This window comes from Sminthopsis crassicaudata, chromosome 1 (assembly GCF_048593235.1).
Source record: "Sminthopsis crassicaudata isolate SCR6 chromosome 1, ASM4859323v1, whole genome shotgun sequence".
NCBI lineage: Eukaryota > Metazoa > Chordata > Mammalia > Dasyuromorphia > Dasyuridae > Sminthopsis > Sminthopsis crassicaudata.
In genome coordinates this window covers 438,641,373-438,666,554 of record NC_133617.1, presented here as the reverse complement: position 1 = coordinate 438,666,554, position 25,182 = coordinate 438,641,373, and the positions used below count along the sequence as shown (strand labels likewise).

Sequence of the window (25,182 nt, the reverse complement as noted above, 5' to 3'; positions counted from 1 at the left end):
GTCTACCTGCCAAGGCAAAGTCAGGAACTATATAAACACAATTATAAAAGGCTTTTCACATAAATAAAGTCAGATATAGTCAATTGGAAAAATATCAAGTGCTCATAACTAGGCCAAGTGAATATAATAAAAACAAAAATACTACCTAAATTAATCTATTTATTCAGGGTCATACCAATTGAACTCTCAAGAAATTATTTTACAGAGCTAGAAGAAATAATAACAAAGATCATCCAAAAGAACAAAAGGTTAAGAATTTTAAGAGGGGGCAGCTAGGTGGTGCAGTGGATAGAGCACCAGCCCTGAATTCAGGAGGACCGGAGTTCAAATCTGGTCTCAGACACTTACCACGTCCTCACTGTGTGACCCTGGGCAAGTCACTTAACCACAGCCTGGGGGGGGGGAAGGATTTTAAGAGAATTATTTATTTAAAAATAATGAAAATGAAAAAAAAAATGGTCTATTTTATCAGACCTAAAACTATATTATAAAGTAACAGTCATCAAAACCATTTGGTACTGGCTAAGAAATACAGTAGTTGATCAGTGGGAGAGATTAAGCTCACAGGACAAAATAGTCAATGGCTATCTAATCTAATGTTTGACAAACCCAAAGATTCCAGTTTGGGGGATAAGAATTCACTATTTGACAAAAACTGCTGGGAAAATTGGAAATTTAATAGAGTAGAAACTAGGCACTGACCCACATCTAACATCCTATATACCAAGATAAGGTCAAAATGGGTTCATGATTTAGACATAAAAATATGATATTATAAGCAAATTAGAAGAACAAAGGATAGTTTGCTTCTTAAATCTGTAGAGAAGTGCTGGAACTCTATCTTTCCAGAAATCAGCAAGAGTCAGGATCACTAAACGTCTTTATTCTAGATCTTTACCGTCGCCTCCAACGCCAGGTCACGAGTGCAAGTGAGCGTGAGTTCCACCACCCAAGTTTCTCTTGCTCCTCCCACACAAGTCACTTCCCTCTCTTTGTCTCACCAATCAAGTCAGCACAGAACAGCTGGGGAGGGTCAACCTTAAACAAGTTAATAGGGAACCATCCAATTGGCAATTAGTCTCACGTGCTTCATCATCCAAATGCATTGCTCAGTTCTAGCCCTTTACATCTCCTGCTTTCTTTTGTTTTAGACCACAGGAGGTCGCGCCATCCCTGACCTTTCAGGGAGATGAGAACCCCAAAAAGGAGGTGATCACGCCCCCCCTGACTTCTCAGGAGGGGAGATGAAAGCACTAAAAAGGAGATAATCACGCCCTCCCTGACATCTCAGGAAGGGAGATGAGAAGCACCAAAGAGAAGTGGGGATTTGCTAGCGGGTTTCTGGATTGAAGGGCCTTATTAGAGACAAGTATGCACAAACCCATCAGCATGGGAGTTATTACACAAGCACATAGCAATAACGCAGAGGCTATTAGTGGTGACTCTCCCCACAGTCAGTGCAGACTCGATGTGGTGTAACAAACAGGAATTGTACATGCAAATAGTGACATAACAAACAATATAAATCAACATGATATTGTAAGAGATTTCCAGAAGTCCTAGAAGGAGGGTATGTAGACACCAGACACACATACCCCTTCTTCAGCAACCAAGAAATAGTCCAAAACCAAACTATTGTCCATTGCTTCACTGTTAGGGAATCCAATGATCCCCATAAGTTTTTGAAATCCCACATCAGTCTTTTTATATGTTAGGGAATCCAATGATCCCCACAAGTTTTTGAAGTCCAGCAACAGTCTTATGATGCCTCAGAGAATCCAATGATTCCTGAGGACTTTCAGTCCTACAACAGTCTTATGATGCCTCAGAGAATCCAATGATTCCTGAGGACTTTCAGTCCTACAACAGTCTTATGATGCCTCAGAGAATCCAATGATTCCTGAGGATTTCAGTCCTACAATAGTTTTATGATGCCTCAGAGAATCCAATGATTCCTGAGGACTTTCAGTCCTACAATAGTCTTATGATGTCTCAGAGAATCCAACGATTCCTGAGGATTTCAGTCCTACAATAGTCTTATGATGTCTCAGAGAATCCAATGATTCCTGAGACTTTCAAGTCCTACAATAGTCTTATGATGTCTCAGAGAATCCAATGATTCCTGAGACTTTCAAGTCCTACAATAGTCTTATGATGTCTCAGAGAATCCAATGATTTCTGAGGATTTTCAAGTCCAACAGTTTTTGATGTCCATGGGTCAAACGCCATAACTGCCAGGTTCTTTCAGTGGTGGGCACAGTCAGCAACGGAACCACCCGATGTTTCTTGGGCCTTCTTCGTTTCAAGGGTCTGCTCTGTCTCTCTCCGATGGACAAGGCGAATACGGCTCGTTGGCCTCTCTTTCTTTAACCTCGTGCTGTTCACCCTGGCTCCCTAGCCTGGGTGGCCAAGCCAAGATGGGTAGCCAAAAGAGGTAAGGGTTTTGGTAGTGAACACATGGGTCTTCTGACCAGGTGTTCACCAGGGAACCAACAAGTCAGGGCATCAGTTAGGGCATTATGTGAGTAGGTATAATAAAGGCTTTTAAGATTACATGTGGTTGTTCTTGAGTGCGCTACCGGTTATTAAGCTATAGATTCAAGAGATTGTGGCCAGAAACCTTAGAAGGCCTCAGAGGAGGCGAGCCGGGTAGAGCTCACACTGCAAAGGACAGTGGTCAAAGGTACTCTGGTGGGTCTAGGACAGACTAGTAATTGTAACTGCCAGGAGAGCACGTTACAGAGAAGGAAGGAATTTGTGGCTAAAGAAGAACTGGAGTACATTACTGAATACAAAATAAATAATTTTGATTATATTAAGTTAAAAAGTTCTTGTACAAACAAAACCAATGTAAACAAGGTAAGAGGAGAAGCAATAAACTGGGAAAATTTTTTACATTCAAGGGTTCTGATAAAGATCTCATTTCTAAAATATATAGAGAATTGACTCAAATTTATAAGAATTCTAGCCATTCTCCAACTGATATGAAGGATATAAACAGACAATTTTCAGATGAAGAAGTTGAAACCATTTCTACTAATATGAAAAGATGCTCTAAATCACTATTGATCACAGAAATGCAAATTAAGCTAACTCTGAGATACCACTACACACCTCTCAGATTGGCTAAGATGACAGGAAAAAAATAATGAGGAATATTGGAAGGGATGTGGGAAAACTGGCACATTAATACATTGTTTGTAGAGTTGTGAACTGATTCAACCCTTCTGGGGAACAATTTAGAACCATGCCCAAAGGGCTATCAAATTGTGCATACTCTTTAATCCAGCAGTGCTCCTCTTGGGCTTGTATCCCAAAAAGATCATAAAGGAGGGACAGGGACCCACATGTACAAAAATGTTTGTGACAGCCCTTTTTGTAATGGCAAGAAACTGGAAACTGAGTGGATGCCCATCAGCTGGAGAATGGCTGAACATGTTATGGTACATGAATGCTATGGAATATTATTCTTCTATAAGAAACGATAAGCAGAGACCTGGAGACATATGAACGGGTGCTAAGTGAAGTGAACAGAACCAGAAGATCCTTGTATGTAGCAACAGCAAGATTATACAATGATCAACTCTAATCAATGTGGCTCTTTTAAACAATGAGATGAGTCAGACTAGTTCCAATGGTCTTGTGATGAAGAGAGTCCAAAGAGAGGACAATGGGAACTGAGTGTGGATCATAACCTAGTATTTTCACTCTTTTTGTTCTTGTTTGCTTGCATTTTGTTTTCTCACATTTTTTCCCCTTTTTGATCTGATTTTTCTTGTGTAGCATGGTAATTTTGGAAATATGTATAGAAAAATTGCACATGTTTAACATATATTGGTTTACTTTCCTTCAAGGGGAGGAGGTGGGGGGAAGGGTGGGAAAAATTTGCAACACAAGGTTTTACAAGGGTAGATGTTGAAAACTATCCATGTATATGTTTTGGAAATAAAAAGCTTTAATAAAAATTAAAAAAAATAAAAATATCAAATCCTTTCCTAATTAAAAGTTGAATATGAATTAAATATCAATAGGTATATTATACATATCACCAGATATTTGAATCATTATTAATCTATGTGAATGGAGAATTTTTTTTAAAGACATGGTATAGTGAAAAGGGTACCAAAATAGGAATTCAGAAAATATCAGCTTCAGTTTCTTCATTTGTTAAATGAGGAATTAAACTTGATAAATCAATTTTAAAATAATTAAATTTAACATACATTAAAAATAATTTGAGTTTTAATTCTCTCATTCTCTTCAGCCTACTGCTTGAAAAGGCAAATAATATGATATCACTTGTATTTGTGATGTCACTCAAAATATTTTTCCATAATAGCCATATTGCAAAAAACCTCAAAGAAACAATAAAATGTAATTAACATGAAGAAAAGATTTTAAAAGCTTGCTTCAATCTGCACACAGAGATCATCAGATCTCTTTCTCTATGGGTGGATAACATTTTTCATCATGGATCTTTTGGAATTGTCTTGAATCATTGTATTGATCAGAGTAGCTAAGTCTTTCATATTTGATCATTGTAATATTGCTGTTACTATATTCAGCTTCTGCTCATTTCCCTTTGTATCATTCATCTAAAACTTCCAGGTTTTTCTGAAATGTTCCTATTCATCATTTCCTATAGCACAATAGTACACTATCACAATCATGCACAACAATTAATTCAGTCATTACCCAGATGATGAAGATCCCCTTGATTTCCAGTTTCTTGCCATCACAAAAAGAATTGCTATAAATAGATTCTTTCCTCTTTTCTTTGGTCTCTGTGGAACATAAGTGTAGTAGCAGTGTTGCTGGTCAAAGTGCATGCATTTAAACTTGATAAAATCTAAAGTTTTCTTTAGATCTCACATGTTACGATAGTAAATCTAGATTGTCAAAGATCTGGTGTCTTTTGACTAAAATACAAAGCCAGTGTTTTAGTATATAGAAATAAGAACTGCCACATCAGGATGCCCATCAGTTGGATAATGGCTGAATAAATTATGTTAAATGAATGTTATGAAATATTATTATTCTTTAAGAAATGATCAGCAGGATGATTTCAGAGAGGCCTAGAGAGAGTTAAATGAACTGACACTAAGTGAAATAAGCAGAATCACACAGCAACAGCAAGATTATACAATGATCAATTCTGATGGATATGGCTTGTCTTCAACAATGAGATGTATGATTCAAGCCATTTTCAATGGTCTTGTGATGAAGAGAGCCATCTGTATCCAGAAAGAGGGTTGTAGGAATTGAGTGTGGATCATAACAGTATTTTCACTCTTTTTGTTGTAGTTTGCTTGCATTTTGTTTTCTTTATCATTTTTTTTCCTTTTTGATCTGATTTTTCTTGTACAGCATGATATTTGTGGAAATATGTATAGAAGAATTGCACATGTTTAACATATATTGGATTACTTGCTGTCTAGGAGAGGGGATGGGAGAAAGGGAGGGAAAATTTAGAACACAAAATTTTGTAAGAGCAAATGTTGAAAATTATCAAAAACAGGGGGCAGCTAGATGGCGCAGTGGATAGAGTACCAGCCTTGAATTCAGGAGTACCCGAGTTCAAATCTGGTCTCAGACACTTAACACTTCCTAGCTGTGTGACCCTGGGCAAGTCACTTAACCCCAGCCTCAGGAAAAAAAGAAAAAAGAAAAACAAGAGAAAAATTATCAAAAATATATTTATTTTGAAAATAAAAAAAAGCTTTAATTAAAAATAAAATAAATTTTAAAAAAAGAATTACCACATCAGAAGCAATATTTCATGTAATCTGAAGATTTGGATAGAAAGCAAGATCAGTATGAGTCAACAATGTCATATGGCAGCCAAAAAAAGTTAATGTGATTTGAGCTGACTTAAAGGAATTCTAGCTTTAATTTATGGTTATGAAGTCCTCTGCCTTGGTCAGATCACATCTGGTGTATTCTGTTCAATTGAGGTCATCACATTTTCAGAAAGATACACTGAAAAACTGGAGATTATTCCATCAAACAAGTTAACAGTGATTTTTAAAAAATACTATTTATTAGGCATTGGGCTGCGCTCTGGGGACACAAAGACAAAAACCATTTTCTACCCTCAAAAGAGCTTATATTCTGAAGGGTGAGGGTAGGATTGGAATGAATACATATATAACCAAATGCAAATTATGGGAAATATATAGAAAGGAATGTTTTCAGGGGAAGTAGTAACATCTGGGAGAACCAAGAAAGGTTTCATATGAAGATGATGTTTAAGTTGAGCTTTGAAAAGAAGAGACACAAGTGAGGAAAGAATATTTTCTGGCCATGTACAAGAGAGCAACAGGGATGGAATTTCATGTGTGAAAAATAGCAATTGGGCTTAAATATACTATAGAATACATGAAGGACAGTTATGTGTAATAAATCTCAAAAGCCAGGCTTTGAATGCCAAATAGAGGAGTTTACATTTTATGCTGTAGGCAATAAGAAGTCAGCTGAGCTTTTAAGCAAGTAAGTAACAATAAAGGAGAGGTTGCTTGAATAGGGAAAAACCTCAAGTAAAACACAGACACACACACAGACACACACACACACACACACACGCACATGAAGACTGATTAAAGGACCTATAGATGTTTAGTCTGGAAAAGAAAGGACTCAGGAGAACATGAGGGCTATTTTCCAATAAATTTGAGGGACGATCATGTTTAAGGGGGGTTATAATTGTCCTTTTTGGCCCCAGATACCAGAACTGAGAATAATGGATTGAAATTAGAAGATTAATTTAACTTTGAAGTCAGCAAAAACTTCTGAACAATTAGAACTATCTAAAAGTGGAATAGGTTAATCCAAAAGATTGTAAGTACCCTAGGCCGTCTTCGAGCAAAGTCTTGAGGGATAACTTTTGGGACATGTGGCGTCAGAAATTCTTATTGTGATATAGAATGCAGTGACCCTCTATCTAGATGGCTCTAGGGGGGGAAAGTCGATGCAATTCACTTGAGTGTCAAGGGATCACATTTGATATCATGGTCCTCTTTGAGAACAAAGGACAAATAACAACAAACAAGAGTGTGCTAAATTGTTTATAAGTGGCTTTCAAAATTGTTTGAGTCTAAGCAGAAGGTAAGATTTTAAGTAGCAAATCTTTAAGTAAGAAATCTATGCATGTCTACCTGATCAAAAGATAAGACTTAAGTATCATGCCATATTTTTTACTCAATCACCCTCTCACTGGATAAATTGCTTCCAAGAATAAATGAAGTACATTTAGAGTTGGTGAATCAGTTAGGATACCATTCCCTTAATTAGTTTTGAGTGCCAAATTGAGGAGTTTGTAATTGGTACCAGAGCCAATGATAAGAAAACAGTGAAGTTTCTCATTCAATTGTTTTTTCAGTTAAATCCAACTCTATGTAACTTCTTTTGAGGTTTTCTTGGTAGAGAAATTGGAGTGGTTTGCCATTTCCTTCTCTAGTTCATTTTATAGATGAGGAAACTGAGGCAAACAGGATTATATGACTGGCTTAGTGATTTGTAGCTAGGAAGTATCTGAGGCTGAATTTGAACTCAGTAAGATGAGTCTTCTATGGAGGAGCCCCTCACTCCAACCGCACTATTTGTCTATATTTACCTATATCACATATACATACATCTAGATAGATAAATGATACAATTTAAGTTTAATCTGCATTATTAACTTTCATTATAATATCAGGCCCTGTCTTCATTCACAATGTTTATAAAATCCCAAGGTGTAAATGCTCACAATGAAAATTTAACACTTGGTTCTTACAAGAGTTGTGCAAGCAGGCTCCATCACACCCCTACTTTAAATTATTCAATTCTATGATTTCATAATAAATAGGTTGTCTTGCTTTTTAGGCTTTTGTCACATTCACTAATTGGACAACCTCAAAATTTATGTATGTTTGTGATAGTATCAGAAGGAGATTATTTGGATATATTTAAATTGATATCCTAGTTTTGGAAAATTTCTATTTAGTAACTTCATAATAAAAGGGTGTTAGGATTTTGATGGTATTAGGATACCAATTAAATATTTTAAAGATAATTAAGGGAATGGTATCCTAGCTTATTCATCAAACTCTAAATGTACCTTATTTACTCCTTAGGAGCTATTTATACACTGAAGGGGTAATTGAGTAAAAAGTATGGCATGATTGTTTTGATCAGATAGACATATATAGATTTCTTACCTTTATTTTTAAAATTACTTCCTTCTTTGAACAAAGTGGCTAAATCTACTTTACATATTTTATCTGGGATTTAAACTTGGGTTAACTGTTACTTAATTTTTTGCCATTAAAAAAAAAAGTATTTCTTTACTCAGTTTTTATTGTCCAACATTCTAAACAATTATAATATGATAATTCTAAATTACTCCTAGAGAAGCATTGATAATATGAAAAATCACTGCCTTTAAAATAATGTTCTTTGGTACTAGAGAATAACTATTAATATTAATGAAGAATATATGAGCCTTGATAAAGGGAAAAATCCTCTAATATGCTGAAGATAATATTCATGAGTTGATGCCATTCAAGAATACATTTTCAACTTCAATCACCCCTACATTTCTATAATTTTAGAACCAGAATTTTATAATTCAACAAAATTTTACAAATCATCAAATTCAGTCTCCTTACATCAAAATGAGGAAGCTGATCTCCAGAGATACACCAAGTCTTGCCAAAGGTCACACAATTATGGTGTCACAGAATCTTTGGAATGGATATACCAACTGAAAATTCATATGGGGGGAAAGGTCAACCTTCACTTTACATAAATAACCTCTATGTTTAAAGTCAGAACTATCCTTTTGATCTATGTGGGTTGGATAGTTTTAAATCAAATAAAATGTAAATAATTATTACATCAAATGAGATATATGTGTGAATATTTAGTACAGTGCCTGGAACATTGTGGATGCTTAATAAATTTTCCCCCCCTTTCCCTTCCCCTTCCCCTTCCCCTTTTCTGTTCCCTTTTTTCTTCAACATAGCTCTGTGACAAATCCATAGGAAAGCTGTTTCTATAGTTCATGAATAGGGAAATCTGGCAACTGACTAAATAAAAGCAACAAAGCTACTAGGCTCATTTGAAATATTTCCAATCAGCCTTGAGAAACATAAGCAACTGGGTGGTGCAATGGATAGTGCACTAGACCTGGATGACAAGATTTCAAATCTAGCCTTAGTTACTTATTAACTCTTTGATCTTAGACAATCCACACCACCTCTTCCTGCCTCAGTTTCTTCATCTGTAAAATGGGGATAGCACCTACCTCACTGGGTTATTGAAAGGATTAAGTGAGATAATATTTATAAAGTACTTGGCAAATCTTAATGTACTATAAAAATGCTAATTACTATAATAGTTAAAATAATCCTCCCTTTCAGGTTTTATGGGGAAAGAATAATAGAATATAAAAATAGATAACACAAAGCTAATATTGAAGATATTATTTTGTTTAGACAATAGAGAAAGGAATGTAAAATGTACCATTGCTACTTTGTAGAAGATGTGTGCTTGCTTAGTCTTACCTCTCTCTCTCTCTCTCTCTCTCTCTCTCTCTCTCTCTCTCTCTCTCTCTCTCTCTCTCTCTCTCTCTTTCTGTGTGTTTGTGTGCACATCTGTGTTTTTCTCTGTCTCTGTCTCACACACATCAAGGGCTCTGAGTGAGTGAGCTCCAATTTAAAAGTACAAGGTAACCCACCTTTTTAAAAATTCTCCACTTCTATGGCTCCCACCCCCATCTCAACCTGCTGACACTCAGGTAATCTGTATCTTTGCTTTATTTATAACATTATAACGCTCTTTCAGTCTAACCTGAACAAAATAAAACAAAACAAACAAAACTCCCAAACAAACAACAACTTTCCATTCACTCGAGCACAAAGAATCATTCTCATAGAAAGGCCTGTGAGCCAGGTTATATAATGCTTGGTATCTCTTCTGTAAAATAAGGGTCTGAGACCTGTGGATCTTTGAAAACATATACCTTTTAGCTTCACCTGATTTGGGATATCTGGATTAAGTGGTCTGGAGATGCAGCAAAGAGAAAGGAACATGAAGAATGTGGTATTTGAAAAAAGAAAACCCTCACTATAATGAACAAAACCACAAAATACTTTCTACACAAATTAAGTCTGATCTAACCAATTGGAAAAATATTAAATGCTCTTGGATAGGGCGAGCAAATATAATAAAAATGACAATACTACCTAAACTAATCTATTTATTTAGTGCTATACCAATAAGACTCCCAAAATATTTTAATAACCTAGAAAAAATAACAACAAAGTTCATATGGAAAAACAAAAGATCAAGAATTTCAAGGGAATTGATGAAAAAAAAGTTAAATGAAGATGGCATAGCTGTACCAGATCTAAAATTATATTATAAACCAGCAGTTACCAAAACCATTTGGTATTGGCTAAGAAATAGATTAGTTGATCAGTGGAATAGGTTAGGTCCAAAGGATAAAATAATCAATAACTTTAATAATCTAGAGTTTGACAAACCCAAGGACCTCAGCTTTTGGGAGAAGAACTCAATATTTGACAAAAATTGCTGGGAAAATTGGAAATTAATATGGCAGAAACTAGGCATTGACCCACACTTAATACCGTACACCAAGGTCAGGTCAAAATAGGTTCATGACCTAGGCATAAAGGATGAGATTATAAATAAATTAGAGGAACATAGGATAGTTTACCTCTCAGACCTGTGGAAGAGGAATGAATTTATGTCCAAAGAAGAACTAGAGATCATTATTGATCACAAAGTAGAAAACTTTGATTATATCAAATTGAAAAGGTTTTGTACAAACAAAACTAATGCAGACAAGATTAGAAGGGAACAATAAACTGGGGAAACATTTTGACAGTCAAAGGTTCTGATAAAGGCCTCATTTCCAAAATATATAGAGAATTGACTCTAATTTATAAGAAATCAAGCCATTCTCCAATTGATAAATGGTCAAAGGATATGAACAGACAATTCTCAGATAAAGAAATTGAAACTATTTCTAGCCATATGAAAAGATGTTCCAAATCATTATTAATCAGAGAAATGAAGATTAAGACAACTCTGAGAAACGTCTACACACCTGTCAGATTGTCTAAGATGACAAGAAAAGATAATGCAGAATGTTGGAGGGGATATGGGAAAACAGGGACACTGATACATTGTTGGTGGAATTGTGAATACATCCAGCCATTCTGGAGAGCAATTTGGAACTATGCTCAAAAAGTTATGAAACAGTGTTACTAGTGGGCTTATATCCCAAAAAGAACTTAAAGAAGGGAAAGGGACCTGTATGTGCAAGAATGTTTGTGGCAGCTCTCTTTATAATGGCCAGAAACTGGAAACTGAGTGGATGCCCATCAATTGGAGAATGGCTGAATAAATTGTGGCATATAAATATTATGGAATATTATTTTTCTGTAAGAAATGACCAACAGGATAATTTCAGAAAGGCCTGGAGAGATTTACATGAACTGATGCTGAGTGAAATCAGCAGGATCAGGAGATCATTATATACTTCAACAACAATACTATATGATGACCAATTCTGATGGATGTGGCCATTTTCAACAATGGGATGAACCAAATCAGTTCCAATAGAGCAGTAATGAAATGAACCAACTACACCCAGGAAAGAACTCTGGGAGATGACTATGAACCACTACATAGAATTCCCAATCCCTCTATTTTTGTCCAACTGCATTTTGGATTTCCTTCATAGGCTAATTGTACACTATTTCAAAGTCCGATTCTTTTTGTACAGCAAAACAACTGTTTGGACATGTATACATATATTGCATTTAATTTATACTTTAACATATTTAACATGTATTGGTCAACCTGCCATCTGTGGGGGGGGAAGGAGGGGAAAAATTAGAACAAAAGATTTGGCAATTGTCAATATTATAAAATTACCCATGCATATATCTGATAAATAAAAACTATGGAAAGAAAGAAAGAAGGAAGGGAAGGGAAGGGAAGGGAAGGGAAGGGAAGGGAAGGGAAGGAAGGGAAGGGAAGGGAAGGAAGGGAAGGGAAGGGAAGGAAGGGAAGGGGGGAAGGGAAGGGAAGGGAAGGGAAGGGAAGGGAAGGGAAGGGAAGGGAAGGGAAGGGAAGGGAAGGGAAGGGAAGGGAAGGGAAGGGAAGGGAAGGGGAAGGGAAGGGAAGGGAAGGGAAGGGAAGGGAAGGGAAGGGAAGGGAAGGGAAGGGAAGGAAGGGAAGGGAAGGGAAGGGAAGGGAAGGGAAGGGAAGGAAGGGAAGGGAAGGGAAGGGAAGGGAAGGGAAGGGAAGGGAAGGGAAGGGAAGGAAGGAAGGGAAGGGAAGGGAAGGGAAGGGAAGGGAAGGGAAGGGAAGGGAAGGAGAAGGGAAGGAAGGAAGGGAAGGGAAGGGAAGGGAAGGGAAGGAAGGGAAGGGAAGGGAAGGGAAGGGAAGGAAGGGAAGGGAAGGGAAGGGAAGGGAAGGAAGGGAAGGGAAGGGAAGGGAAGGGAAGGAGGAAGGGAAGGGAAGGGAAGGAAGGGAAGGAAGGGAAGGGAAGGGAAGGGAAGGGAAGGGAAGGGAAGGGAAGGGAAGGGAAGGGAAGGAAGGGAAGGAAGGGAAGGGAAGGAAGGGAAGGGAAGGGAAGGGAAGGGAAGGGAAGGGAGGGAAGGGAAGGGAAGGGAAGGGAAGGAAGGGAAGGGAAGGGAAGGAAGGGAAGGGAAGGGAAGGAAGGGAAGGGAAGGAAGGGAAGGGAAGGGAAGGGAAGGGAAGGGAAGGGAAGGAAGGGAAGGGAAGGGAAGGGAAGGGGAAGGAAGGAAGGGATGGAAGGGAAGGGAAGGGAAGGGAAGGGAAGGGAAGGGAGGGAAGGGAAGGGAAGGGAAGGAAGGGAAGGGAAGGGAAGGGAAGGGAGGAAGGGAAGGGAAGGGAAGGGGAAGGAAGGGAGGGAAGGGAAGGGAAGGGAGGGAAGGGAAGGAAGGGAAGGGAAGGGAAGGGAAAGGAAGGGAAGGGGAAGGGAAGGGAGGGAAGGGAAGGGAGGTTGGAAGGGAAGGGAAGGTGAAGGGTAGGGAGGTAGGGAAGGTTGTTGGGATGGGTTGGTTGGGTTGTTGGTTGGTTGGTTTGGTGTTGGTGGTGGGTTGTTGGGTTGTTGTTTGTTGTTGGTTGTTGTTGTTGTTGGTTTGTTTGGTTGTTGTTGTTTTGGTTGGTTGTTGGTTGTTGGTTTGTTGGTTGTTGTTGGTTTTTGTTTTGTTTTTGTTTTGTTGGTTGTTGGTTGTGGTTGTTGTTGGTTGTGTTGTTTTGTTGTTTTGTTGTTTTGTTTTGTTGTGGTTGGTTTTGTTTGGTTGTTTGTTTTTTTTTTGTTGAAAATTCATTATTTCATGTGATTGTTCAGTTTATCAATTATTCTTCTACTTTACTCAGTAGTGGTCAATGGAAGCTATATAATTTTTTAAAAACTGGCAAAACAATGATTATGAATTTACTATGTATTCTGGATTTTGGCAATATCATATAGTAACAATATTTTGTTTCATAGTTAGAATGAGAAGCCAAATTTATGAGCTACATTTGCTTTACAAAATAAATGTTGAGATTAAGATGTAAAAAAAAAAGAAAAAGAAAGCCTCAATAATACCTATGCCATACCACAATGAAGGATCAAGGAATGAATGGATGAACTACTAAAGGAAAGGGATTATATCTAAAGAATCAAAGGAACCTACCTCCTCAAAAATATCATCAGAGAACATGATCTTTTGGAATATGATTATTTTTGATTCAAGGTAACTTAAGTTGAAGATGGACATTTAAACTTACAATGGTATTCACAGTAAGACTTCTCTAAAGGTTTTGTCCAAATATTTTATGCAGATGATAGCAATTCAATTTTCCATTTGATCTCTATGCAGTCTTTATTGGAGAACAACAGTTTAGCAAAGAGCCAAGCTGTTCAGCTACATTAGAACAAGAGAGAATAGGAATATGTTACAGAACTGGCATGATTGTTGATCAAGCTGGTATAAATAAGTAGTATGATCAGGAAAAATGTTAGTGTGAGTGTCTTTTTTTTTTTTTTCTCTTAGCTTTATTTTATTTATTTTGTTGAAAAAAAATACTATCAGGCTATTATTGCTGCCTTTCCTGCCTAAAACGTTTTTTCCCTTCTTCCTTCTTATAATATCTGGACTAACTTTCTGGAGGATCTCTGGACGGGTCTTGGTCTTAGGTGGAGAATTGATAAAGGCAGGAGAGCCACCATGAGGATGGTCAAGGATGGAGTCTGGAGTCTGTTTATTTCAAGTCCTCTCAGTCCTTAAATACCTTAGTACAATTACATCATTACAGCACACTGAGCATGTGCCAACTGTAGAACCATTACATCACCATATCACATTAAGTATATGCCAACTAGAGTGATTATATAATTACATAACATTAAGTATATGTGAACTAGAGAACAATTATCTCATCAATTACACTGAGTAAACACCCTGCTGTAAGTATCCTTGCTTCAAGTATATCTTTCTTAGAGTTCCCCACTATCTGCCTTCTTGTACACCTTCTGATATCAAAATCCACTATATACCTACTATAAAGTCAAATGTATTGTACTGCATTACTTTTTTTTTTTTTTTTTTTTGGAGGCTGGGGTTAAGTGACTTGCCCAAGGTCACACAGCTAGTAAGTTTTAAGTGTCTGAAACCAGATTTGAACTCAGGTCCTCCTGAATCCAAGGCTGGTGCTCTATTCACTGCGCCACCTAGCTGCCCCCTATACTACATTACTTTTTAAAGAATTATTAATACCCCACAAAGATAGATTGTTTTGTCTGTCCTTCATTTTCAATGAGAACTAATGACATCATGGGATGATGTCTTGACTTCAGCATGAATTGGATTTTAGTGAGGCAGAATTGCATGTGGTCATCAGCCTCACTCTGATTTTCTGAGTCATCAAAATCTAACAGCAAGACAAAAACCAAAATGACTGGCAATGGCCTAGGATGCATTGGATGACCTTGGAATCATCATTGACCTAACTCCAAGCATTTCACTGCACCAGTTTCAGATGTCTTCATGGCCTTTAGAACAAACTATTCTCATCCATCTATTCCACTGTGGAAAGTCTTTATATGTATGGGACAGACACTTCCTTCCCCCACTCACTGATAGGTTTGTGCCCCATTGGTAACGCTTAACCTGGTTTAGCCCATCTGTTGAGCAAACTTGAAGGGTATGGATGCTGTAGATGCTGCAGCTTCTTGGAGTTACAGGTGAGAGTTTAGTGTCAGTAGAAACCAATTGTTAAGGGACACGATAATTCTCCGAGAGCCTCCACATCTGTGTATCATAACATCTGAAGGAGTTGCAGGGCAGCCTTTGCTGATACTGATGTTGCGGACCGGGCATGAGATAAATGGGAGGCAGAGGGAAGAGGAGAGAGGTCAGATAATGCAACTGCCTCTCAGTCTCCTTGTATCATCCTCTTACAAGAGGGGATCCATTCTGAGTTGGATCTCTAGCAGCCACTATCAAGTGACTCCTGTGTATTCCAATAGCTCCCATGTATTCCAACATATGGTGCCCAAACATGGGATATAAGAAGCATAAGAATTTCAAGAAGAACCAGAGCTGTTTGTGAGAAGGATCCTTCTAGAGTTAAGGAAGAAGAGTCCTGGTAAGACTTTCTTAGTTGGGCTAATTAAATGGGCCAACACATTAAAGGGCCGGGCTAGGAGACTGATGAGAGACTTAAATGCCAGTTCTGACGACTATCCTCTTCTCTGTTTGAAAGTTTGCCTCCATGATAAGATCAACACCTGCTATAGCCATCCAGAAGTGATAGTGCTGCTTGCTTTCCTCAGTGTGCAGACCATGCTGTGGGGGGAAAATAACAGAAAAAAAAAAGCAACACAAAACGGGGAATTGTTAAGAGATAAGTCAATTCTCCAAGAGCCTCCATTGTTGTGGATCATAATATCTGAAGGGTTTGCAAGGCAGCCTTTGCTGACATAGGTGTTGCGGACTGGGAATGAAATAAATTGGAGGCAGAGGGAAGAGGAGAGAGGTCAGACAACGCAACGACCTCTCAGTCATAGCAGTCAGAGAACAGCAACTGCCTCTCAGTCTCCTTGTATCATCCTCTCACAAGAGGAGATCCATTCTGGGTTGGATCTCCAGCAGTCACCGTCAGGTGGCTCCTGTGTATTCCAACAGCTCTCCCATGTATTCCAACAACCAATGGTGGATTAGCAGTTCTGAAAAGTTTTCAGCAAACCCTCATATCAGAGGTATTAGTCCTCCCTGAACACCCCATACACAAAACAGCAACATCAAATTGAAACACCAAAGAGAAGGGAAATAGCTTTTAAAAAATCAACCAAACTTCACAATAAGCAGAGTAGTGATATTTTTTCCCCCAACTAACACTTTAGCAACTGAATCAGCTCAAATACCCAAAAGAAACCGCATAAGAAATCACAAGAGATGTCTTCAAATAGCTGAGGATACATTTAAAGAATGGAACAGGGGATTCTATATTGGCCTTCAAATTAGGAAGACTTGGGTTCAAATATTACCTCTAACACTTAATCTTTCAGTGTATCTGGAACCTCTTTAAAATTATGAGTTACAGATGAGTTGCTGGTTTGCTTTGACTTCTCTGGGAATTACCTACATCACAAGTTCAACCTCTCTGTCCTCCTTTTAAAAAGTATCAACCTCAGAGAATTACTGAGGTTCAAATAAATGTCATGTATGTAAAGCATGCATTAAACTTCAAAATGTTTTATAAATGTTAACTATCATTTTCATTTGTATTCTTATTTTACATTAAATAGGAAAATATTAGAAATTTTAATTTAAAGAGAAGGATGCATTATGGGTTTTTCTTGGAAAGTTGAATAAAGGCGTTTTCTCAAATGATCAAAAGCAAGAAGAAATAACATTTCATGGGATGTGTGCTAAATTTCCTTGAAGTGATGTTCATGATATAAAAAAGTATTAATTCCATGTTTATTCCATGTTCTTACTACATAACTGGCTCTCTTTCTCTTTAGTTCCATTTGTAATTAATGATATATTTTATGATATTTCTATGCAAGTCAAAGTTTTTAATATGTAACATAACCTCTTTACACATTCCATCTGTCATTCCTTACTCTCATTATTGTTGTTCCTTCTTCATTTTCAAGGAGGGCCATGACATATCAGGGTGATATCTTGACATGCATAATTTGGGTTTATATGAAGGCAGTTTTATACACACACACACACACACACACACACACACACACACACACACACATCAAAGAGCTCACATATTTGCTAACTGAGATGGTTTGTAGGATATTTTGACCTCCTTGTGGCAATTATATTAAATCCATTTTAATTAATAAATTAAAATTATTGTAACAAATGGTGATAGTATCAGTGTCATTAATTTATTCATTTCCCATTTTTATAAGTTGACAATTTTGACAAATAGGTCAGCTTAAAGCTGATGTTATTGTATTCAAGGTCTTCTCATTTGTATTCCTTCTCCTGTTTTGGTGTTGATTTTGATCTTTATTCCAAGGCATCAGTAATCTAACTACATACTTCTGGCAACTGATTCTAAAGTAATTTCCATATTTGCAATATTATCATTATTAATTTCCATATCATTTATTGTTTATTGTCTGTTGAACTAGAGAACTGTTCTTTTTTGTGTGTACAGTGTTCAATAATTGCCATATGTGGTACTTACAAATCTTTTGTTGGAGAAAATATTGATGTTAAATATGAAGCTATGTCTTTGCTTTCCTTTGTTCCTTTTTTTTTTTCTACCCCATGTTTTCAATCAGCATATATTTTTTGAACAGTCAGTACAGATGGACACTGACCTGAGTCTAGAATTTAATGAGAATGGCTAGATTTTATTCAGAGATACCAAGCAAAGTCTTTTCATAACTCAAAATGTTCCCTGCTGCATCATGTCTCTCTAATATTTTCTTTATTCTCCGTCCACTGTATTCTGTTTTCTGCTCATAACACAATAAAAGCTTCTCTTCCTTAGTTCCCTAATAGTCTCTTAATTGCTAAACCTAATATTCTCTTCTTAGTGCTCATCCTCCTTGGTACTTCTGCAGCTTTTGACACTGCTGATAAAGAAAAGGACATCCTTCCTTGGTCTTGAGCTGTTTTCTCCTTGTCACCTGTTGGACTGATCATTCTTAGTCTCCTTTGTATAATCATTCATTATATGCTTTCTTTTTCACTATTATTTATTTTGTTTGTTTCTTGTGAGGCAATCAAGGTTGAATTGCCTAAGGTTACACAGCTGGTGAAATATCAATTGTATAAGCTTAGAGTTGAGATCAAGTTCTTGTCTTCAGGGCCACTATCCAGTGTACCACCTACCTGCCCCTTATCTATCTCATTAGTATAGATATCTCCAAGGCTCGGTCCTGTACCATCCTCTCTTCTCTTTGCATTCTCTTTGCTATGTTGATCTTTTAAGAGTCTTTGCATTCTTGGTGAAGCAGAGTAACATGGCAGATAACGAGCTGGCCTTAACAATGATTGAGAAACTCTCTAAAATTATAATTGGTATAGAGGGGTTTTGATCTTCTTTGGTAGAGGGAGTTTCCTCATCTGGCATTTTCCTCTAGTAGTGAAATCATTCATCCAGTTCCTGGGACAGTGTTTTGTACATAGTATATGCATGACAAACACCTTTTAAAACTGTCGAAGTGAATGCCACACACAGCCAGAGAAAAAAGTGGACCAATCACATAGTACAAACAGGAGGCAAATTTAAGAAAACTAAACTATTTCACTGTAACCCACAATATGCTAAGAGATCAAGAAAAGCTAACATCATATTGGACAGATCCAGCTTAATTACTACCCGATGAGAAAGGACAAGAATGGCCAGCATAAGATGAGAAGGTGTGAAGGAATTTTAATATGCATCATTGAAAAGAAGAACTAAGATGACATCTTGTCATTTCCAAGTGGAAAGTGAGAGTCATCCCTACAGGATTTGTGTCAAGTGGATGGCGGAATAAAATTTTAAAGAAAAAGAAGCATATATAATCTTAGGGGCAGATCAAGGTCACATAACTGGGTAATTGTGGAATACCACAATCTAGGGGATTAAAGTAAATTACTTAATCAGCTACTTTACAAAGAGTTCATAAACTGGGATAATCTGCTAAAAATTAGCAAGTAAAAATGTAGTAAATTTAGTATCAGGAGGATGTGTTTTGTTTGAACATAAATTGCTTCCTAAAAGTCTTTTTATTCTGGAGGTCTCCATTACCTGTCCTGATGGAAATCCTTTAATAAAAATAGTGAAATGCTTTAAAATTTGCAAATAATATCTCATTTTATTTTTACAACAACTTTGAGGTGAAAATGCTATTATTATCTCTATGTTACAGATCAGAAAATTGAGACTTAGAGAGGATAAGTGGGTTTCTCAGGGTACTGTAGCTAATAAGTATCTGTGACTAAATTTGAACTTGGGCTAAATGTTGAGCCCCTATTTCGCTGCTGAGTCAAAGGCCAAATATAAAATATTGTCTTAATCTATGTCAACCAAAACTTGTTTTAAAAATTAGGTTTTGCCTATTATCTTTTATGGTTCCTGGCCATTATTTTCCTGAAGTAAATGAAAAGTTAATTTAATTACTATATGATAGGTAAAATCTTACCACAAACATTCATATACATATATATATATATATATATATATATATATATATATATATATATATATATATATATATATATATATATATATATATATATATATATATATATATATATATATATATATATATATATATATATATATATATATATACACTCAATTTCACTCTATTTTCCTTAGGAAAAGAGATAAATGACATTTGTAGCACAGCATAGATTGTTTTTATAAATCAATCACAGAACTGTTTCTTAAACAATCAACCTATCTATGTTTTTATTCATTATTAAGCAATGTAGATTTTTTTCTCTAAAAAAGAATCGGATGCTTCCAACAGTAGGATTTTTCATTTTGTTCTGTACTAAGCATACTTGTATTTCTTTTTTTTCCTGAACTCAAAAATCTGACCTCTGATTTTTCTAGTGATCATATGTCAAAACTTTAAATTATTTAGTAGTTCCTGTATTCTGCAGGAAGGAGGGGCATGATGAAGTAAGAAAGAAAAAAGAAAAAAAGAGGCTTATTAATATATGGGCAATTTTTTGCATAGATTTATCAGTACCTTTGCCAAAAGTGAATGGAGACATGAGACCAAAAAGCTGGAATTAGAACAAGGGCTACAAATTTCTTAGCCTTGTGGCTGTTCTCTTTTTACTGTAGGCTAAATATTGAGTACAGAAATTTGTTTTTCTAGATATTTTTAACATCTTGGAATATGTTGTACAGACACTCTAGGTTCGGGGATATAGATTAACCCTGAGATAGGTCCATGATACTGCCACCATGACAGAAACTTAATGTAAATTCCATCAAAGTTGCTAAAAGTTATTTATGCTTTTTAGCTAAGCTTAACCTCATTGGGCAAAGATGGCTATACATTACATTGCTCTTCTTTTTATACCTTTCCTGTTCCTTTTTGATCTTTTCATTAATGTAGGGAAACTCCAGTATGGAAGTGATGATAGAAACCATCAATTTCTCTTCAATTTTTATTCTTAGAGAGTTGTTTATGATATTAAGAAATTAAATGATTTGGTCATATAGTTAATGCGTCTAACAGGTAGGCTTTCGACTCAAATCTTTCTCACAATAAAACTGCCCTACTTTCTGCTATTCCATGCTGTCTCTCTTTGGACACTTTATTTTACCTTGGAAATAGGTTAGTCAGCTTTGCTTTTCCTTTGCATAATTCTCTCAGATTTAGAGTACTCTTCCTTGTTTAGGAATTAGCACACTCACACCTATAAGCAGTAGGGGCTCTCACCAGAGATCTCCATTAGCTCATCAGCAAAAGTGGAACCCCAGGGGACTTTTAGATGAGACAGCACATTCTCCACCAATGGATCATATTTCTGGAAACCTGGAGCAGTTTAGGAATTTTTCAGAGGAATTTTCATGCTATGTTTGTTTAAGAACCATTCAGCAAAACGGAAGTGGAAATGAGGGGTGTGGATCTTTATTTTGACATGCAGTGTTTGGGAGATAGAGTTGTCCTGGTTTCACAATGGGATCAATTCAAAAGGAGCAGTTTAAGAAAAGGAAATGCAGAAAGTTGCTGCTCCAAGAGAAATTAAATACAATGCGTACTTTAATACAATGTTTCTCTCCAAAGAAATAGAGCTATTAGACTAGAGGGGTTTCTGATAAACTCAAAACCAATAGTGAACAATGGTGTACATAATGGTATATATAACACTCCCTTTAGTGAAACTCAATTTCTTCATCTGTAAAATGAAGGGCTTTTAACATAATATAACTAATATTTCTATAGTGTCTACTGTGTGCTAGGTACTGAGCTAAGTGATTTACAAATACTAAATTCTTTCATCCTTAAGACAATCATGGGAGGATGGTGTTATCATTATCCCATTTTTAAAGTTGAAGAAACTGAGACAAACAAAAGTTAAGTGAATTGCCCAGTCATAGTATGAATCTAAGACTGGATTGAATTTAAGTCTTTGTGACACCAGATTCTGAACTTTATCCACTTCACCACCTAGTCGTCTCTACAATAGAATACAGAATATAGATTATATAATGTCTAATACACATTCCATTTCTAGATTCTACATTCATGTAAGACCTTTTCCAATAAAATCTCATGACATTTTCCCATCCCCTACTCTCTACCAATCTTAGGGATAGAGACCCAAAATGGAATTTCATTGACAGAGAGAACTTCCAAGTGAGGAAATCCCCATACTTTTTCTGCAATTGGCAATCTTACAATAACTCTATCAGGATTATTTAGTATATTTGAGAAGTGAGATTTAAACAGAGGTCTTCCTGGCTCTGAAACAAACTCTCTACCCATTCCCCAGTCTAGTCCAACTGCCTTTATCAAGTGTTAATAAAATAACATTATTACACTTGCACAGTACATTATTCATTTCCTTAAGATGGTAAAGAAAGCCAACTTACTTGGTTAAAGATGTTGCAAAATTTTATATAAAGAGAATAAGATTACTTTTTTTTTTTTTTTTTTTTTTTGAGGTGGGGCATGTATTCAGTTCTTTATTGTAAGTTTGCTAGGTTTTGGAAAACTATTTTTTCCTAGGGACATTCACTCAATTTTATAATCTTAAATTTTCATTCAACTTCACATAAACCAAAAGATTCCAGAGGCCAGTCATTATCTTCCCACCCCCATAAGTTGGATAGTTTCAAATGGTCATTTTTTTCTAATAAAATTAAGATTTCATAAAAAAAACCTATACTACAAAATTGATCATTTTAAAAAAAAAAACTTTATGCTGAAACTTGTCTTTCTGTTGTCTAGAGGAAGTAAAAATAATGTCTGAAGAATAAACCTCCACTAATATCATTGCTAAATTTTGACTTTGCTATTCACCTCCTAAAAGCAATGCATAGAGGGGGGGAGTGGAAGGGGGGGTGGGGGGAATTGAACAGAGAGACTGCTAAATCTAGCCAACTGATGTGGATGCGTCTCACTTTGCCACTTACCTATGGACCTTAAAAAGATCACTTAATTTCTCTAGATCTCAAATTTATCATTCATAAAATGAGGAGGTTGGAATATATATATATATATACGTATATATGTATATATATATTGAGGTTCCCTCCAGCTCCAAATCTATCTTCCTAAATTATATGTAAAGTATATGTAAAAGGCTCATACAGATAATAAAGCTTGTAGCTGTAAGTGGAATAAAGTTAAATAACTAACAAAATCGACCTTTTATAGATCAATTCTAAAGAGTTCAGTGAAAAACTTAAAGATGTGAATTTATCCATTGCAAATATTAAACAATAGAAAAACTTCAAAGAACTGAGATGAAATTATATTTGAAATTATATTGCAATCCATCATGATAGCCAAACATGAAACACCTAAGAAAATTAGAAAATTCACTTGTTCATTCCTCACTCCTACTAGCTAGTTACTAGCATGTGGATATGTCTCCTTTCGGGATGAGTAAGGAGTCCATGATATAGGAGATAAATACCTCACAATCTTTGCCTTTTACTTCTTGATAAAGTGCTGGCTCCAGAGTCGAATCCTATTTCTGATATTTCTGACCTTCTTGATCTGGAGAAAGTCACTTAATGTCCCTGGCTCTCAGTTTCCTCAGCTGTAAAATGAGTTGAACTAGATGACCTTAAGTTATATGATCCTATGATCTTTTCAGCTGGGCTTATTTACCCGGGAAGGGACCTTGTTTTAAATATATACTTGTTACTATTTAAATATAATTAATTTCTTTTCTTATGTGTTTTAATTTATGCATTTAAACATATTATTCTCAGAGAAAGTCCACAGGCTTCATCAGACTACCCACGGTGTGTGTCCCTGCCATACACAAAACCGGCCTCTGTTTTACAGGTATATTACTAACCAGGTTAGGACTGAATACATCTCACTTCATTACCTAATGAAGCCATAGAAATAAAGTCCCGCTTTGGGTTGCTTACTATAACATCTCCATATCCCCTTTTCCGTGTAATAACTCCAGCGCAGTACAGCTTACTGCCTCACAAAGCTGTTTCTGCACATCTAACCACTCAACAGGTATGATGACCGTGGATCTACAGGAAATGAGGTGTGTGGCGCATCCTCACTCCCACGCGGATGCGAGTGTGTGGTTTTACAGAGGGGCGGCTGGAAGCGCCGAGGGTAGGGAGGGGATGGTGGAAGCCCTCGAGCCGGGGCTGTTGGAGAGAGCGCACTCTTACCGCAGCTTGCTGGAAAGCGCCCTTGGTGTAAGTGCCCCCGCCTCGGTAGGTGATTTTGGGGATCTCGCGGTTGAGTAGCGAGCACTTGTGCTGATGCGGCTGGCTGGAGGAGATGTAGTCCACGCGCGGCACCACGTTGTTCTTGGACGAGAAGGTCACGATGGCCACGCGGGTGGCGCTGGGGACCACGGGGAAGTCGGACAGCAGCTTCTTGACAAACTTGAGCTCGTTGAGGAAGTTGGCTTGGCCCACGCTCGAGGACTCGTCCACCAGGAATACCAGGTCCAGACTGTGGCTACGCTCGCGGAGCTTCCTCACTTTGCGCTTGAAGGACTGACCCAGCTTCTCCACTTTGTTCTCCTGGGGGTCGGAGAGAAGCGACTGCGGCGGCGGGGGCGGCAGGAGCGCCAGGGCCAGAGACCTTCGGGGTTCCAGCTCCTGCCGCTGCCGCTGCGAGGCCGCCTGCGAGGAGGAGGAGGAGGAGGAGGAGGAGTAGGAGGAGGAAGAAGAGGATGGGAAAAAGCTAAGGCTGAAATTTCCCGACGTGGACATCTGCTGAAACGCCGTCCAGCCAGAAACTAGAGAGAGACCCCAGCAATAAAGAGGCAGAAGACGCCACATTGTAGAGTGAAGGGAGACCTGCTGCTGCTCTGAGCCCAGCAACAGCAGGAGGAGCTGGAGCAGCCAGCTGTACGAATCCGAGAACTCTGCTTGCCCTCTCTCTAGCACTGTCGGTCCCCCTTTCCCCTTGTCCAGTCAGATGGTGTCCGAGGCAGCCTCCCTTCCGCGTGCCTCAGGTATCAGCCTTGTCTCCGATACCTTCAGTCCTTCACATTGGGAGGAGAATCTCCAGGCTCACCCCTCTTTCAGCTTAGGGGGTTCTGGCTCTGCTGAAAATGAAATGCTTTCTGTCTGTGTGTGTGTCTTTTCTTCCCCCTCCCCTCCTCCTCTTTCCTTCCCTGAAACCTATAAAATGTTTGAAGGAAAGGGGGCAGTCAAGATAAATATCTTTATGTCCTTCTTTCCCTTTCTCTTTCTCTTTCCTCCCCTCCTTCCCTGTTCATGCTGAAGTTTTTTGAGATTCCGTGTCTCCAGAACCCCATGTCTGTCAGGCTGTCAACATTCCCCCCCCCCCCCAAAAAAAAAAAAAAAAAAAAAACCAACAACAACAACAAAAAAAAAACCCACAGCGGCACTGAAGCCTTGATTGATCCCATATGTCTGGCATGGCGCTGCAGAGGCATTCGCTGGAGATGAATCCAGATACCAGGAGTGCCAAGGTAATTGGAA

The 25,182-nt window shown here is 37.5% G+C and overlaps 1 protein-coding gene across 1 annotated transcript in view; it reads right to left on the bottom strand.

Moving 5' to 3' along the window:
* SVEP1 (sushi, von Willebrand factor type A, EGF and pentraxin domain containing 1) overlaps positions 1 to 24,980 on the bottom strand; it is a 318,610-nt gene extending 293,630 nt beyond the window's left edge. Inside the window, 1 exon segment of the mRNA XM_074280632.1 lies at positions 23,893 to 24,980. Coding sequence (XP_074136733.1) covers positions 23,893 to 24,513 — 621 coding nt within the window. The 5' untranslated portion in view covers positions 24,514 to 24,980.
* Positions 24,981 to 25,182: the final 202 nt, after the last annotated feature.